Source organism: Salvelinus alpinus, chromosome 32, assembly GCF_045679555.1.
Source record: "Salvelinus alpinus chromosome 32, SLU_Salpinus.1, whole genome shotgun sequence".
NCBI lineage: Eukaryota > Metazoa > Chordata > Actinopteri > Salmoniformes > Salmonidae > Salvelinus > Salvelinus alpinus.
Window position 1 is genome coordinate 7,592,019 of NC_092117.1, and position 16,885 is coordinate 7,608,903.

The following is a 16,885-nucleotide window of genomic DNA, read 5'->3' on the forward strand; positions in this document are numbered from 1 at the left end:
GAGGACCTGCCTTTACAACAGGCCTACAAGCCCTCAGTTCAGCCTCTCTCAGCCTATTGCGGACAGTCTAAGCACTGATGGAGGGATTGTGCGTTCCTGGTTTAACTCGGGCAGTTGTTGCCATCACCGGCAACAACGTCGCCTATGGGCACAAACCCAACGTCGCAGGTGTGATGTTCGGATGTACTGATCCTGTGCAGGTGTTGTACGGACATGGCAATTTATTGCCCTGGCCATATCTGCAATCCTCATGCTTCCTTGCAGCATGCCTAAGGTACGTTCAAGCAGATGAGCAGGGACCCTGGGCATCTTTCTTTTGGTGTTTTTCATAGTCAGTAGAAAGGCCTCTTTAGTGTCCTAAGTTTTCATAACTGTAACTTTAATTGACTAGCGTCTTTAAGCTGTTAGTGTCTTAACGACCGTTCCACAGGTGCATGTTCATTAATTGTTTATGGTTCATTGAACAAACATGGGAAACAGTGTTTAAACCCTTTACAATGAAGACCTGTGAAGTTATTTGGATTTTTACGAATTATCTTTGAAAGACAGGGTCCTGAAAAAGGGACGTTTCTTATTTTGCTGAGTTTATATACATACACACAGCTATCGTGAATATTCAGACCCCTTGAATTGTCCACATTTTGTTAGGTTTCAGCCTTATTCTAAAATTGATTAAAATGCCCCCCCCCCCCTTCATCAATCTACACACAACACCCCATAATGACAAAGCAAAGTCAGGTTAAAGCATTTTTGCAAATGTATCACTAAAAAACTGAAATATTACTTTTACATAATTATTCAGATTCTTTACTCAGTACTCATGTCTTCTTGGGTATGACACTACAAGCTTGGCACACCTTTATTTGGGGAGTTTCTCTCATTCTTCTCTGCAAATCCTCTCAAGCTCTGTCAGGATGTATGGGGAGCGTCGCTGCACAGCTATTATCATGTCTCTCCAAAGATGTTCGATCGGGTTCAAGTCCGGGCTCTGGCTGGGCCACTCAAGAACATTCAAGACTTGTCCCGAAGCAACTACTGCATTGTCTTGGCTGTGTGCTTAGGGTCATTGTCCTGTTGGAAGGTGACCTTCACCCCAGTCTGATACCTGAGCACTCTGGAGCAGGTTTTTTACTTTTGTCCATTCATCTTTGCCTCGATCCTGACTAGTCTCTCCGTCCTTGCTGCTGAAAAACATCCCCACATCATGTTGTTTCCACCACAATGCTTCACAGTAGGGTTTGGTGCCAGGTTTCGTAGGGTTTGGTGCTAGACGTGATGCTTGGCATTCAAGCCAAAGAGTTCAATCTTGGTTTCATCAGACCAGAGAATCTTGTTTCTTATGGTCTGAGAGTCTTTAGGTGTCTTTTGGCAAACTCCAAGCGGGCTTTCATGTGCCTTTTACTGAAGAGCGTTTTCCATCTGGCCACTCTACCATAAAGCCCTGATTGGTGGAGTGCTGCAGAGATTGGAGAACCTTCCAGAAGGACAACCATCTCCACAGAGGAACTCTGGAGCTCTGTCAGAGCCCATCGGGTTTTGGGTCATCTCCCTGACCAAGGCCCTTCTCCCCCAATTGCTCAGTTTGGCTGGGCAGCCAGCTCTAGGAAGAGTCTTGGTGGTTCCAAACTTCTTCCATTTAACAATGATGGATGCCACTGTGTTCTTGGGGACCTTCAATGCTGCAGACATGTTTTGGTACCCTTCCCCAGATCTGAGCCTCGATAAAATCCTGTCTCAAAGCTCTACGGACAATTCCTTCGGCCTCATGGCTTGGTTTCTGCTCTGACATGCACTGTCAACTGTGGGACCTTACACAGGCAGGGCCAAGAAACTCGACCAATGGACATTAGACCGGTGGAAATCTGTCCTTTGGTCTGATGAGTCCATATTTGAGATTTTTGGTTCCAACCGCCGTGTCTTTGTGAGACGCAGAGTAGGTGAACAGATGATCTCCGCATGTTTGGTTCCCACCATGAAGTATGGAGGAGGTGTGATGGTGCTTTGCTGGTGACACTGTCTGATTTATTTAGAATTCAAAGCACACAACCAGCATGGTTACCACTGAATTCTGTAGAGATACGCCATCCCATCTGGTTTGCGCTTAGTGGGACTATTATTTGTTTTTCAACAGGACAATGAACCAACACACCTCCAGGCTGTGTAAGGACTCTTTGACCAAGAAGGAGTGCTGCATCAGATAACCTGGCATCCACAATCACCTGACCTCAACCCAATTGAGATGGTTTTGGATGAGTTGGACAGCAGAGTGAAGGAAAAGCAGCCAACAAGTACTCAGCATATGTGGGAACTCCTTCAAGACTGTTGGAAAAGCATTCCAGGTGAAGCTGGTTGAGAGAATGCCAAGAGTGTGCAAAGCTGTCAAGGCAAAGGGCGGCTACTTTCAAGAATCTAAAATCTTTGTGCATGAGATAGAAATAATGCCGTGCTACCCGAGTTTCAGTGTCAGTGGAGGAAAGAGAGAGTGACGTCGAGGAAGAAACACCTTATTAACATAAGTATTCAGACATTTTGCTATGAGACTCAAAATGGAGCTCAGGTGCATCCTGTTTCCATTGATCATCCTTGAGATGTTTCTACAAGTTGGAGTCCACCTGTCGTAATTCAATTGATTGGAAATTATTTGGAAAGGCACACACCTGTCTATATAAAGGTCCCACAGTTGACAGTGCATGTCAGAGCAAAAACCAAGCCATGAGGTCAAAGGAATTGTCCGTAGAGCGCCGAGACAGGATTGTGTTGAGGCACAGATCTGGGGAAGGGTACCAAAAAATGTCTGCAGCATTGAAGGTCCCCAAGAACACAGTGGCCTCCATCCTTCTTAAATGGAGGAAGTTTGAAACCACCTTCCAGAAGTACAACCATCTCTGCAGCACTCTACCATTTTAGGCCTTTATAGTAGTGGCCAGACGAAAGCCACTCCTCAGTAAAAGGCATATGACAGCCCGCTTGGTGTTTGCCAAAAGGCACCTAAAGGACTCTCAGATTCTCTGGTCTGATGAAACCAAGATTGAACTCTTTGGCCTGAATGCCAAGTGTCACGTCTGGAGGAAACCTGTTGTTGTGGGGATGTTTTTCAGTGGCAAGGACTGGGAGACTAGGGAAAGATGAACAGAGCAAAGTACAGAGAGATCCTTGATGAAAACCTGCTCCAGTGCGCTCAGGACCTCAGACTGGGGAGAAGGTTCACCTTCTGACAGAACAATGACCCTAAGCACACAGCCAACGCAGGAGAGACCTGAAAATAACTGTGCAGCGATGCTGCCCATCCAACCTGACAGAGCTCGAGAGGATCTGCAGAGAATAAATGGGAGAAACTCCCCAAATACAGGTGTGCCAAGTTGGTAGCGTCATACCCAAGAAGAGACTCAAGGCTGTAAACGCTGCCAAAGGTGCTTCAACAAAGTACTGAGTAAAGGGTCTGAATACTTATGTAAATGTGATATGTTTTTATTTTTAATACATTTGCTTTGTCACTATGGGGTAGTGTGTGTAGATTGATGAGGGGAAAAAAATTTGAATACATTTTAAAAGGCTGTAAAGTAAGAAAATGTGTAAAAGGTCATGGGGTCTGAATACTTTCTGAATGCATGTTTAATAAAAAATAAAAAAATGTGCCGAACAACATTGCATTCACTGGCAGGACAATTCAAGCAAAGTCAATATGTGGCAATAATGTATTGGCCTATAGCTTACTGCACAAACATCATTGCAACAGTACTCTATTTCATTGGTTAACGTTGAATAGGCTTACGTTTTTCAAGTCATGTTACAGAAAAATATGAGCGGTAGATCTCGGCTTGCATTTTGACTCCGTGATCTTAACTCAGAAAAGGTTGGTGACCACTGTTCTAGAGTTTTCCCTGTTAACACTATCAACGTTTCCCTTTACTGTGGCAATTGGGACGAATCAATGCAATACTAGCTGCTTTCAATGCAACATTCAGAAACAAAACTAACTACGCAAGAGATTTTGTTGCAGGCAGAATGCTTTAGAGTAGGATTCTATTGCATTGACACGCACTACTCAGCCCATACTTTACAGACCGGTGTGGCATTAACAATCAGAGCTGTAGTTGGCCTATATGCAAATATACCATAGCCATATATGGATCTGTGCCACTTACTTTTAACTGGACTGTGTTTACAGCATGAGCGGTCGTGAGTAGATGCGCTTGTTTTGAGATCAAAGCGAGAGCTGCATGTAGCCACATGTGCACCATTTGTTCACATCCTTTGCTAGTTAGTGAGTTATTAGCCCAGTTATAGATCATTTGTAGTCAGCAATAAGCAACAATTGGCCCAGCGTCGTCCAGGTTAAGGGAAGGTTTGGCCGGCCGGGATGTCCTTGTCCCGTCGCACTCTAGCGCATGCACGTTGACATGGTCGCCAGTTGGACGGTGTTTCCTCCCGACACATTGGTGCGGCTGGCTTCCGGGTTAAGCGAGCAGTGTGTCAAGGAGCAGTGCAGCTTGGCAGGGTCGTGTTTCGGAGGACGCATGGCTAACGACCTTGGCCTCTCCCGAGTCTGTACAGGAGTTGCAGCGATGGGACAAGACTGGATATCACAAAACTGAGGAGAAAAAGGGCTAATTAGGGGTAAGTTAGTCAAGCCATGCATGTTTTTTTCTTTCTTTCAAAAGTCTCATTGAACACTACACAATGGCTGCTACTGTAGGCTGAATGACAGAACAGCTATTTCCATGTTAAAATGTTTTCTCCATAGCCTACATGGCCACTGTTTAAACTTAAAGCAGGTACAGCCTCCGTGTCCACAGCAAATGTTCGCTGGAAGTTGCACAGAATTTTCACAATGTTCAAGTTGGCGCTCAGCAGAGCTGAAACTTGCTCAGTGCCCCCCAAAATGTGAGATTACATTGGTGGTGACCACAACTGGTCAAATAATCCAGCAATGCCCACTGGCTAAAACGACAGTGACTTAATATTTGCATTGAATGCCTATAGTGACGCTGCCATTTTTGGAGAAAGCCATGAAATCAGGTCTCAAATGTAGGAACAATGGTGCAGCAGACTTTTCAACTGGCTACAGAGACCTGAAGGAACAATGGAAGGGTGACGTGTCACCTCAAAGCTTCCAAAAGGCACAACGGGGAACAAACACTTCATTTCTTAAAGTAGTTAAACACATTGGCCTCCTGCATCCTGTCAGTTCAGCCACTTTCCAGGGTTGTGCTTTAGTGCACTTATGTTTGCCAACCAGATTGATCTCGTGCCTCTTCAACACATTAATCTGGGCATATTTTGATGACAGCGTCGGAATCCCTTCCGCTTTGTCCCTGCCTAAGCATTACGCCATCCACAGCCAGAGGGAACTGGGTCACACTTAATGGCTATTGGCAAAAAGGAAAGCGAAGCAATTCATTTCAGCGCTCGGTAGCAAATTCCTAATTAACATAATTAAAAGAGAGTGGATGGGATCGAGAGAAACTGCATCCCACTTTCTCACTGGCGGGCAGGCATGTTGGCACACTGTTCCAACCCACTTTTTTTTTACCCTCTCACAGAAGAGCCAGCAAGGACACGCCGTCCCTCATTTTACACCACCGGCCAAATCAGATTGATAGCGTGGGTGGAAATCATCAGTTGCTGAGGTAAAAAAAACAAAAAAACAACAAAAAAAACACTCTACCTAACTTACCATACGAGTGCCACGGCTAACTGCCCTTTCCTACTAGAAATCCCAGAGTTTACAGCCCAAAACTAGCAGAGAAAACCCTGACACGAGTGGTGTGCTACAGAACACATCCACCACGGTATAAATCCAGCAATGTGATGCCGCACTAACCTGAGGCCCGGCCCTGAGAGTAGGAACATGAGTAATGCCCGTCAGGCTAACAAATGAGCTGGGATCAGCAGAGCACAACGACAAAAACTACACGCCAGCAGATTACCACCCAGCACCCATCTCTTCAGCTCGGCCTTTATTACGCCAATTGAAAGTTGTCCTCTAATGTCTGTGAGCTGCGAAAGTGCCATGTTTCTGAGGCTGATTAAAGTCACCGAAACACCCTTAAAAGCCATTCCCAACTGATGGAGAACCCATTTTTTCCCCTTTCTAAAAGTTGACTTCTACTTTTAGCGCAGTCAGATGGGTGACTATAAATCCAGACACAGAAGCTGTTAAGTCCCGTGTCTGTCTGTTGGCCTATGCCACAGTGATCAAGCCCAGAACACAGACGAGCACTTTACATTAGAAGACTGTAGGAAGGAGCCAGCAACATAGCGCTGTTGTTTTTGTGTTCAATTGAGTGCAGCACTGTGCTTACTTCAAACTATAATGCACATGTTTATGTATCCTAAGCATACAAATGAAGACAACAGACATCCTATTAAACTAATCCTAAGTAATTCTATGAAGGCAGCCGTGTTCACCTCAAAAAAAAGGTAGGAGGAAGCCCCCGGGTGAGGTGCGGTGATGTAGCCTAGCACTTAAACGCACAGAGGAACCTAGGTAAAGCTCTACGGCACAAGTTGCGAAACAAGATGTGCTAAAATCGGACTTAACTAATCAATTAAACACTACTGACAATCCCAGAGAGACCCACTGAGGCACACTATCCTCGGGTGTCCATCGAGTCTGCCTGAGCAGAATACTGTGTTGAGTTCAGTTGGGAAAGACATTTGGTGACATCACGACCTCTGGAAGCCGTGTCATAATGTGGCTGCTGAAGTCTAATGATGCCACGGGTGAAGTTACATAAAATGTCAGAGTGTCGTGGAGCGCATGTCTATTGACTTGCAGACAATGAAACAAATTATCGGTTGAAAAAAGACTCTTTGTATCTCTTCAAGGTAAAGTCAAGAAACCTGAAATCAAAAGAGAATTTTGGATTGAGTAGTGCATTTTGTTTGCCAACAATACTTTGACATGAAGGCGCCAAAGTCGAGTGTTTGTCGCGCACGCCAGTTTCTAAAACAATTTAACTTGTTAACAGTGTTTCTACCGTGTTTAAAGCTGCCCATTTAAAAGTACATGCTCTAGTAATGTGAAATATATTAGAATGATCAAAGTGTTGGTAGAGTATAATCACAGCATTTAACCTATCTCACGCTGCTTCCTTGTTGAAGCGAGGCAAATTAGTCCACTTGTCATCAAGGAACATTTATTGGTTGACGGGAATAACCAAAGTGATTCATTATTGCAGGGGTGAATTACTTCATGAATGTGTATCGTGACTTAAAGTTGAAGTTATGGCACAAGTTATTGAAGTGTGCGTGTTTATGTAAAACCGTTGTTTATGATGTTATATTTATATATCTATGGGAAATTACACATTTATGGTAGAAATGTGTTTTGGGGCTATCGTGATGGAACATTCCTAGCTGAAGGGAGTTCCTGGGAAGAGTACTTAGGTACTCAGTTGGCTTTTGCCTGGGGGAGAGCAGGCTGGGCAGGTAACATGTTGGCTAGAGTAGAGTTATACCGGAGTTTTGTCATAGGCAATAGTTTATACTGAGAATATGTTTGATTTATTCAAGTCTTTGTCAATGTCCTGTTTGTTATTTTCTGTACAAAGTTTATTGGCTAATTAGTCCTGCACCTGTTAATATTGTAAATAAAAGCCTCTAAAAGAGAGGTGAGCACCAGAACATTCTGTCTGTCAACTCACTGTCCGATCCGCTGCGTCGGGAACTGCTTTCACACAGAGGAAAGCAATTTTTCAGAGCGTTTCCAGTCCCCAGGGCAGGCAGGGTATTACAGAGGAGAATGGGGAGTCGCCGGGCAGATGGCTGCTCCAGGTGGTAGGATGGCAGCGTCAGTGTTCTGCTGATTCATTGGGTGCTGTGGCGCTGTCTGTGCCGTCGGCTATTTCTCGGGCCTGGGTTTTTAGTGATTTATCAGCTGCAGTGGCGGGCAACCCCGGTCTCCTCTCCGGCCGTTGGTTGATGAGCTGCTCTCCTCATACCGTGGCCTAATTTCCTTCTCTCCCTCCCACTCTCTCTACACCTCTGTCTGAACACAGGGGTAGGCAAAGGAAGCATGCCTAGGGGAGCAGGCAGACTGGTACACTTCACTGACTGGGCCTCTCCTCTTTACTCGTGCCATCTCTCATCGTTTCCCCATCTACCAACCATCCCATCCCCATGTTGTCCCCGTTCTCTGCCTCCTACACAACCCGGTGGGTGTCTACCTCAGTGACCTTCTCCAAGCACCAGAGACTGTCTCTTCCTCTCCCCGTCCCTCACACCTGGGTGATGACCAGTAGATTAGTCTGGGCCTTGGCAGATGGCGTAAATAAAAATGCCCATCTGTATGCTCCCCGGCCTTCTGCGGGAAGTTGTCATGCCCGTGTCGGGAAAGTCTCCGAAAGCTTTCAGAGGACGTTCACGCGCTGTTAAATCGAAGTTAACATAAGCCCCTATGAGCCGGTGTACACGACTCAATAAACGATGAGTGATTGAGACCTAAGCCTACTACTTAATTCTACGAAGGACGTTATCGTCCAACAGATTAGGGCACAATTGAAGGCCCTGTACAAATAACCCATTGCCTCATGACCCCTCATCTAATCACTGTTACTGCCTGGAAAAAACACTGGGGTATTCAAAAGAAAAAGGAACACAAACAAAACTTATGGAGGATGTGTGTGTAGGGGAACTGATGAACTTGATAAACATTTGGGCCACATTTCATGATGACTCATCTGGTGAAGACGCTGGCCAAAAAAAACAACCGACCACAAAGAAGTTCTACTGATCAGCCGGATAGCAAAGGGGGCGATGAAAACAAAGTGTCCAGAACAAGTCTTCAGTAGCTACTGAATGGGAATGAGAGATTAGTTCCTCTGTGTGTGTGTGTGTGTGTGTGTGTGTGTGTGTGTGTGGGGGGGGGGGGGGACACGGGATTGGAGAGTGAACAGGAGACAACGAGCCCAACATCTCTTTTTCTTCTCCCTTCACCTGTTTTGAAGGTTAACCGGATAAATGTACCGGTGGGGGCAAGGGCAGAGAGTGACACAGACAGACTTATCCCAAAAATAACCAGGCAGGCAGCAGGCACGGTGGGCCTCAGGAGAGAAGACAGAGACAAGGTTATTTACTGAACATGCAAGGAGGCCCAGTGTCAGGCTAACACAGTTAGGCTACTCTATACACCCAATAACCATTAACATATTGGGAGAAAGAGAGAGAGCAATGCCCATCTGGAACAAAAATATTCACATTGAGATTTACTAGTCGCCTCATCTACTAATTATGCCGGCGAATCAGAGATGACATTCAAAAAGCCTGCCACCAACCCAAATCCCCAGTATGGATTCATGCTCCGTCAATGTTATCTGAAATACTAAAGAGTAGAAACGCTTCCATGATGGGACACGGGATAATTATGGTTTTCAGTGAGCCAGATACTTTCAAATGGGGGAGCGAAGTGAACGTGAACATGGAAATACAAAATGCCACTGATCTGATGTTCTAAGTCCACAGAGTACTGCTTGAGAATTCTCGGGTGCCGGTTTGTCACGTGCCATGGCTTTATCAATGACACATCATTAGTTCTGTCCTGTACTTGGCATACGACACTAGGAACTGTCCCGAGTCTTCCCATTGACCCGAAGCTCCAGAGACGAGTCCGAACTAAGTGCCCTGATCTCTATGCTCCAGTCCTGCAGGTTTAGCTAAGCCTGCTGCTTATAGCAACACAGGTGACTGACAGCACAGCCAGGCCTGCATCTAAAAATACAACATGGCCCTGCTTACCACCAGAGCTTGCCCTCCCGAATACATTGTCTTATGTCCAGGCCCTCCTTCTTAGGTTGTACCTAGTCCTAATTAGACATGTATGCAGAGTGATTTAACAGGTGCTATAAAATGTACAACAAGTGTTATTTCCCAAAGCAGTTTCCAAAGTTTCCACTTACATAAAAGTTTCCTCTCTTACGGTGACTGACGTGGCTGAAAGTTCTGTAATCGCCGAACGAACAAATGCAGAGCCATGTTTGCTTGATGACTAAGTGCCAGTGTTGGGAACAATCAGTGCCCCCGTCACTCTGACGTGCTGGGGTTAATTACAGTGGGCACCTCTCCTCTCTACACCCCCTCTTCAAATTGGCATTTTCCAGTGAGGCTGAAGCTGGCCGGTAATGAGCGGGTAGCAGACCTGGGTTCAAATACTATTCGAAATGATTTCGCTGAGTTTTATTGAGCTTGCCTGGTGCAACGGAACTGACAGAATAGTCGCACAAGTGAGAAGTCCACCTATCTGGCACTCCAGGCAAACTATTTGAAATATGTTTAATAACATTTGAACCCAGGTCTGGTAATTTGCATCTGGCGGGTGCCCTGCCCGCTCCCAATTCCTTGTGTTACTTCTCCCTCAAAGGGTATAATTACCAGACTCACCACATAACCTACCCTGGTTTTGGGAATAAATAAACATGCAGTTAGTTGAGACAGGCTGGGTGGTTTTTAGAGCTCTCAGTTCCCACTCCTAATTCACAGCACTGAGTCCCTGTGCTGCAACCGTTATTAAGGAGACAGCAACAACAGCCATTAGTTGTCCGTCCTCAAAGGACCAATTCAGAAGTCCATTTAGGTATGGAAATTGCTTTCTAATGCTACTTCCCCTTTCGAAAGGTAGGGAAGTTAAGTGTTGTCCTGACATTTTGACAGTGAAGTTCAAGTAAAGTGAGATACTACAAATTTGCCCGTGATTCAGCGGTTATTACATGACTGGGCTGACAGACGCAACAGATCTGTCTCCATCTGTTAGCTAAGCTGCCACGGAATTACAAAACGCTCAAATGACATCAATTTTTTTCACACGGGCCTGAATCATAACGGACTGAAATCATAAACACATCACATAAGCAGTTAATGCATGTTAATCTCTTTACTCCTGATGTGTGATAAGCATACAAGTGAAAATCAGGACAGACACCAGCTTGGACAGGGTGAGACCAATTCGATGATGTGGCCTTACAAACAGCGTGAAAGCATCAATTCAGTAACTATCTGTGACCCTAACTACCTCCAACTAATATTCCAGGGAAACTGCAGTCCAGCCCATAGCCTCCGCCCCCCCCCCAACCCCAGCCCTGTCATATCATACCCAGCTTGGGAAAGACGATGAGGTATTCGGCGTTGCACTGAGGACAGGCCACGCGGGCCGTGCTGTTGCCCCTCTGCTTCTCGTCCACCCAGCGCTGCAGACACACCTGGTGCACCCACTTGGTGGAGCCACGGCAGCGACACGGACGCACCCACTCCGCCGTGCGGTCATCCTCGTCCGTTGCGAAGCACACCCAGCAGCTCCTGAAACGCACACAAACACAGGAGAGGGGTGTTGTTCCACAGGCACATAAACACAGACGAGAAGGGCAGACGCACCCACAGTGGCTGAAACACTGGGGTCGTTGGTTTTTGTATCAACGTCTGTATACCAGCAAATTAAGTACTCTCAGTGCATTTGACAATTAATTCATGGTTGTGTATCAGGTAAAGGGTTTGCATCCATCCAGATTATGTGACCTTCACCCTGTAAACCTCAGAGTTACTCAACACACTGTCTGATTAAACAGGATGTTCAGAGGCAGGAAACACAACCAAAGCCCCGTTCCCTGGGCACTGAGTGGCAGGCAGGGAGAGAGAGAGGCAGCTCCTCTGGGACAGGATGAGAGAACAAACATGTACCCAAGACAAGACAGACTACATGTGACCTTGCATTCACCACGAAATGTAGGCTTAAAATGAAATAAGGTTAAAGACTACAAAATCCACAAACTATTGAGTAATATAATTATTCTGTGAAGGACATAAGTCTGTCCCTCTCTGTGTATATATACACACGCACACACACACACAGTACCAGTCAAAAGTTAGGATACAGATAAACCCTTGAATGAGTTTCTTTATTTTTTATATTTTCTACATTGTAGAATAATAGTGAAGACATCAAAACTATGAAATAACATATGGAATCATGTAGTATAATTGTTTTAATTAATTAATATAACTTGGTCTTTTACCAAATATAGCCATCTTCTATATACCAACCCTACCTTGTCACAGCACAACTGATTAGCTCAAACGCATTAAGGAAAGAAATTCCACAAATTAACAAGGCACACCTGTTAATTGAAATGCATTCCAGGTGACTACCTCATGAAGCTGGTTGAGAGAGCGCAAAGCTATAATCAAGGCAAAGGGAGGCTACTTTGAAGAATCTAAAATATATTTTGATTTGTTTAACACTGCTTTGGTTACTACATGGTTCCATGTGTTATTTCATAGTTTTGCTGTCTTCACTATTATTCTACAATGTAGAAAATAGTAAAATAAAGAAAAACCCTTGAACTGGTACTGTATATACATATACACAGTGCATTCGGAAAGTATTCAGACCCCTTGACTCCTATATTTTGTTACATTCCAGCCTTATTCAAAAATTCATGAAAATAATTTCCCCCCCTCAATCTACACACAATACCCCATAATGACAAAGTGAAAACAGGTTGAGAAATGTTTACAAAAAACCCCTGAAATACCATATTTACATAAGTATTCAGACCCTTTGCTATAAGACTCAAAATTGAGCGCAGGTGCATCCTGTTTCCATTGATCATCCTTGAGATGTTTCTACAACTTGGGAGTCCACCTGTGGTGAAATCAATTGATTGGACATGATTTAGAAAAAGACACACCTGTCTATATAAGGTCCCACAGTTGAAGTGCATGTCAGAGCAAAAACCAAGCCATGAGGTCAAAGGAATTGCCCGTAGAGCTCAGAGACAGGACTGTGTCGAGGCACAGATCTGGAGAAGGTAACCAAAACATTTCTGCAGGATTGAAGTTCCGCAAGAACACAGTGGCCTCAATCATTCTTAAATGGTAGAAGTTTGGAATCACCAAGACTTCCTAGAGCTGTCCGCCCAGCCAAACTGAGAAATCAGTGGAGAAGGGCCTTGGTCAGGGAAGTGACCAAGAACACGATGGTCACACTGACAGAGCTCCTCTGTGGACAACCATCTGTGCTGCACTCGACCAATCAGACCGTTATGGTAGAGCGGCCAGGCGGAAGCCACGCTTCAGTAAAAGGCACATGACAGCCCGCTTGGAGTTTGCCAAAAGGCACCCAAAGGTCTCAGACCATGATTAACACAATTATCTGGTCTGATGAAACCAAGACTGAAACCTTTGGCCTGAGTGCCAAGCGTCACGTCTGGAGGAAACCTGACACCATCCCTACGGTGATGTTTTTCAGCGGCAGGGACTGAGAGACAAGTCAGGATTGAGGGAAAGATGAACGGAGCAAAGTACAGAGAGATTTTTGATGAAAACCTGCTCCAAAGCACTCAGGACCTCAGACTGGGGCGAAGGTTCACCTTCCAACAGGGTGTTCACCTTCCTTAGGGTGAACAACCCTAAGCACACAGCCAAGACACCGCAGGAGTGGCTTCGGGACAAGTCTCTGCATGTCCTTGAGTATCCCAGCCAGTCGGACTTGAACCCAATCTAACATCTCTAGAGAGACCTGAAAATAGCTGTGGAGTGACGCTCCCCATCCAACATGACAGAGCTTGAGAGGATCTGCAGAGAATAAATGGGAGAAACTCCCCAAATACAGGTGTGCCAAGCTTGTAGCGTTATACCAAAGACGACTCGATGCTGTAATCCCTGCCAATGGTGCTTCAAAAAGTACTGAGTAAAGGTCCTGAATACTTCTGTAAATGTGTTTATTTTATCCGTTTATTTTTTAATACATTTGCAAATTGTGTAAAAACCCATTTTTGCTTTGTCATTATGGGGTATTGTGTGTAGATTGATGAGGGGGAAAAAAACATTGTTTAATATTATTATTTTCAACCCCAATTTCGTGAAATCCAAATTGGTAGTTACAGTCTTGTCCCATCGCTGCAACTCCTGTACAGACTCGGGAGAGGCAAAGGTCGAGGCAAAATCCGCACTGCTTCTTGACACACTGCTCGTTGGCAACCGTGCCAGAGTGCATGCACCCAGCCCGCCACAGGAGTCGCTAGAGCGCGACGGGACAAGGACATCCCGGCTGGCCAAACCCTCCCCTAACCCGGACGATGCTGGGCCAATTGTGTGGGTCGGTCGTGGCCAGGTGCGGCACAGCCAGGGATCGAACCCGGGTCTTTAATAACACCTCAAGCCACTCGGGAGGCCAAAATAAAAACAATTTAATCAATTTTAGAATAAGGCTGTAACATAACAAAATGTGGAACATTTAAGGTGTATGAATACACTGCATGTATGTACACACACACAGTGTGCGCTGCAGCTGAAGATTCAAAAAATAAAATGCCCCTACATCTGAGATAAAGGTAAAAAGCTTGTGAGTACACTGTCGAAAGCCCCGGGCCAAGTAAAGTAATCTCAGCCATGGCCTCATGGGGACAGCACTCGGTGAAAGTGGGCAGTCAGCAGAACAAAGTCACCTCCTTAAAACACAGGCTTTTATACTTGGGGTTGATTTTGGAAAAAATTATATTTTGTTAGGCTAGGCCTAGCTCTTGGGACCGATAACAGTGTAGTGTATTGATCAAAGATTGCTCTCAGACAGTAGACTGAATAAATGTACCCTGGAATACAGAGCAGAGACACTCTGGTGCAGTGACTGTGCACAACTCAAACAAGATCAATAACAAAGAATCTGCTAAGTGAGCAAAATTAACTGAAATGCTGTGTATGCCTACACACCTAGCAGCGTCAAAGGGTAGGCAGCCTACTCTTTTTTACAAGCGTAGCCTACAAGGCCGACCGCATCAGAATGTCTAGGACCATTTGCAAAGGGAAGAGACCAGCAAGTCTTTTCGCAAACATGCGACCGTCACCTAATAGAAAACAATGGTCATCATGATTATTTGATCAATGCAGGAAGAACGTAACCAATAGCAGCACCCAGAGATAAGACCTGTTGATGTGTATGGAGACTGGATGACAAACTAGTCTGTCTCTTATAGCCTACAAGTATTTAGCCTACTGGTTTACAGTGCCTTCAGAAAGTGTTCATACCCCTTGACTTTTTCCACATTTTGTTACATTACAGCCTTATTCTAAAATTGATTAAATCACACACAATACCCCATAATGACAAAACAAAAAAAAGTTTTTTTTTTTTTTTATATAAAAAAACTGAAATATCACATTGACATATGTATTCACTGCACCGCTATTTTCAGGTCTCTCCAGAGATGTTCGATCGGGTTCAAGTGTGGGCTCTGGCTGGGCCACTCAAGGACATTGAGACAAGCCACTCCTGTGTCGTCTTGGCTGTGTGATTAGGGTTGTTGTTCTGTTGGAAGGTGAACCTTCGCGCCAGTCTGAGGGACTGAACCTGTTCCAGAGTGCTTTCATCAAGGATCTCTCTGTACTTTGCTCCGTTCATCTTTCCCTCGATACGTCCGTCTCCCAGTCCCTCCCACTGAAAAACATCCCCTCAGCATGTTGCTGCCACCACCATGCATCACCGTAGGGATGGTGCCAGGTTTCCTCCAGATGTGACGCTCGGCATTCAGGCCAAAGCGTTCAATCTTGGTTTCATTAGATCAGAGAATCTTGTTTTTCATGGTCTGAGAGTCTTTAGGTGCCTTTTGGCAAACTCCAAGCGGGCTGTCATGTGCCTTTTACTGAGGAGTGGCTTCAGTTTGGCCACTACCATAAAGGGCCTGATTGATGGAGTGCTGCAGAGATGGTTGTCCTTCTGGAAGGTTCTCCCATCGCCACAGAGGAACTCCGGAGCTCTGTCAGAGTGACCATCAGGTTCTTGGTCACCTCCCTCACCAAGGCCCTTCTAATCCGATTGTTCAGTTTGGCCGGGAAGCCAGCTCTAGGAAGTCTTGGTGATTCAAAACTTGTTCCATTTACGAATGATGATGGAGGCCACTGTGTTCTTGCAGACCTTCAATGCTGCAGAAATATTTTGGTAACCTGCCCCAGATCTGTGCCTCGACACAATCCTGTCCTGGAGCTCAATGGACAATTCCTTCAACCTCATGGCTTGGGTTTTGCTCTGACATGCATTGTCAACAGCGGGACCTTATATACAGGTGTGGGCCTTTCCAAATCATGTCCAATCAATTGAATTTACCACAGGTGGACTCCTATCAAGTTGTAGAAACATCAAGGATGATCAATGTAAACAGGATGCACCTGAGCTCAATACCTATGTAAATAAAGTATGTTTTTATTTTTTTCAAAAAAACTGTTTTTCCTTTATTATGGGGTAGTGTGTAGATTGATGGAAGAGAAAAAAACGATTTAATCCACTGATGAATAATGCTGTAACATAAAAAAAATGTGGAAAAAGTCAAGGGGTCTGAATACTTTCCGAATGCACTGTAGCTCCATGCTTGATACGGTGTGTGTGCCTTTGTTACTCATACCACCAGTGGAGGCTGCTGACGGGTGGATGGCTCATAATAATGTCTGGAATGGAGTCAATGAAATGGTATCAGGCACATGGAAACCACGTGCTTGACACCAATTCAGCCATTATTATGAGCCGTCCTCCCCTCAGCAGCCTCCACTGCATTCCTCATATACCAGAGATCTTGTAGAGCAATATTATAACACCTGTGTTCTAGTCAGCAGAAGCAGAGAGGGTGGAGTCAGAGCATCATCGTCTCCCTCTGCCGTGACATTCAGACAGCTGTGTTCTGATCCGGAGCCAAGCCATAATTTAAATAGGCCATCTCCTCCTTATCCTTGTATTCAGCTCAGCCAGGGAGTAGGCCAAAACGGGCTTTTTGCAACCTATGAGCCTCCAACTAGTGTTGCACGGTATACCAAAACCATTTTTTTGCGTATTAAAAAAAGGTACACTTTAGGTACTACTGTCAAATGTGACTCACGTGATTGAGAGGATCAAGTCTATCAGAGCACC

General features: G+C 45.1%; 1 protein-coding gene across 9 annotated transcripts in view; it reads right to left on the reverse strand.

Moving 5' to 3' along the window:
• LOC139562703 (E3 ubiquitin-protein ligase MARCHF5) overlaps positions 1-16,885 on the reverse strand; it is a 49,877-nt gene that overhangs the window by 10,886 nt on the left and 22,106 nt on the right. For all 9 annotated transcript variants that reach the window (XM_071380649.1, XM_071380644.1, XM_071380647.1 and 6 more), the window contains exon 2: positions 11,090-11,292. In XM_071380649.1, coding sequence (XP_071236750.1) covers positions 11,090-11,292 — 203 coding nt within the window. The remainder of the gene's footprint in view (positions 1-11,089; positions 11,293-16,885) is intronic.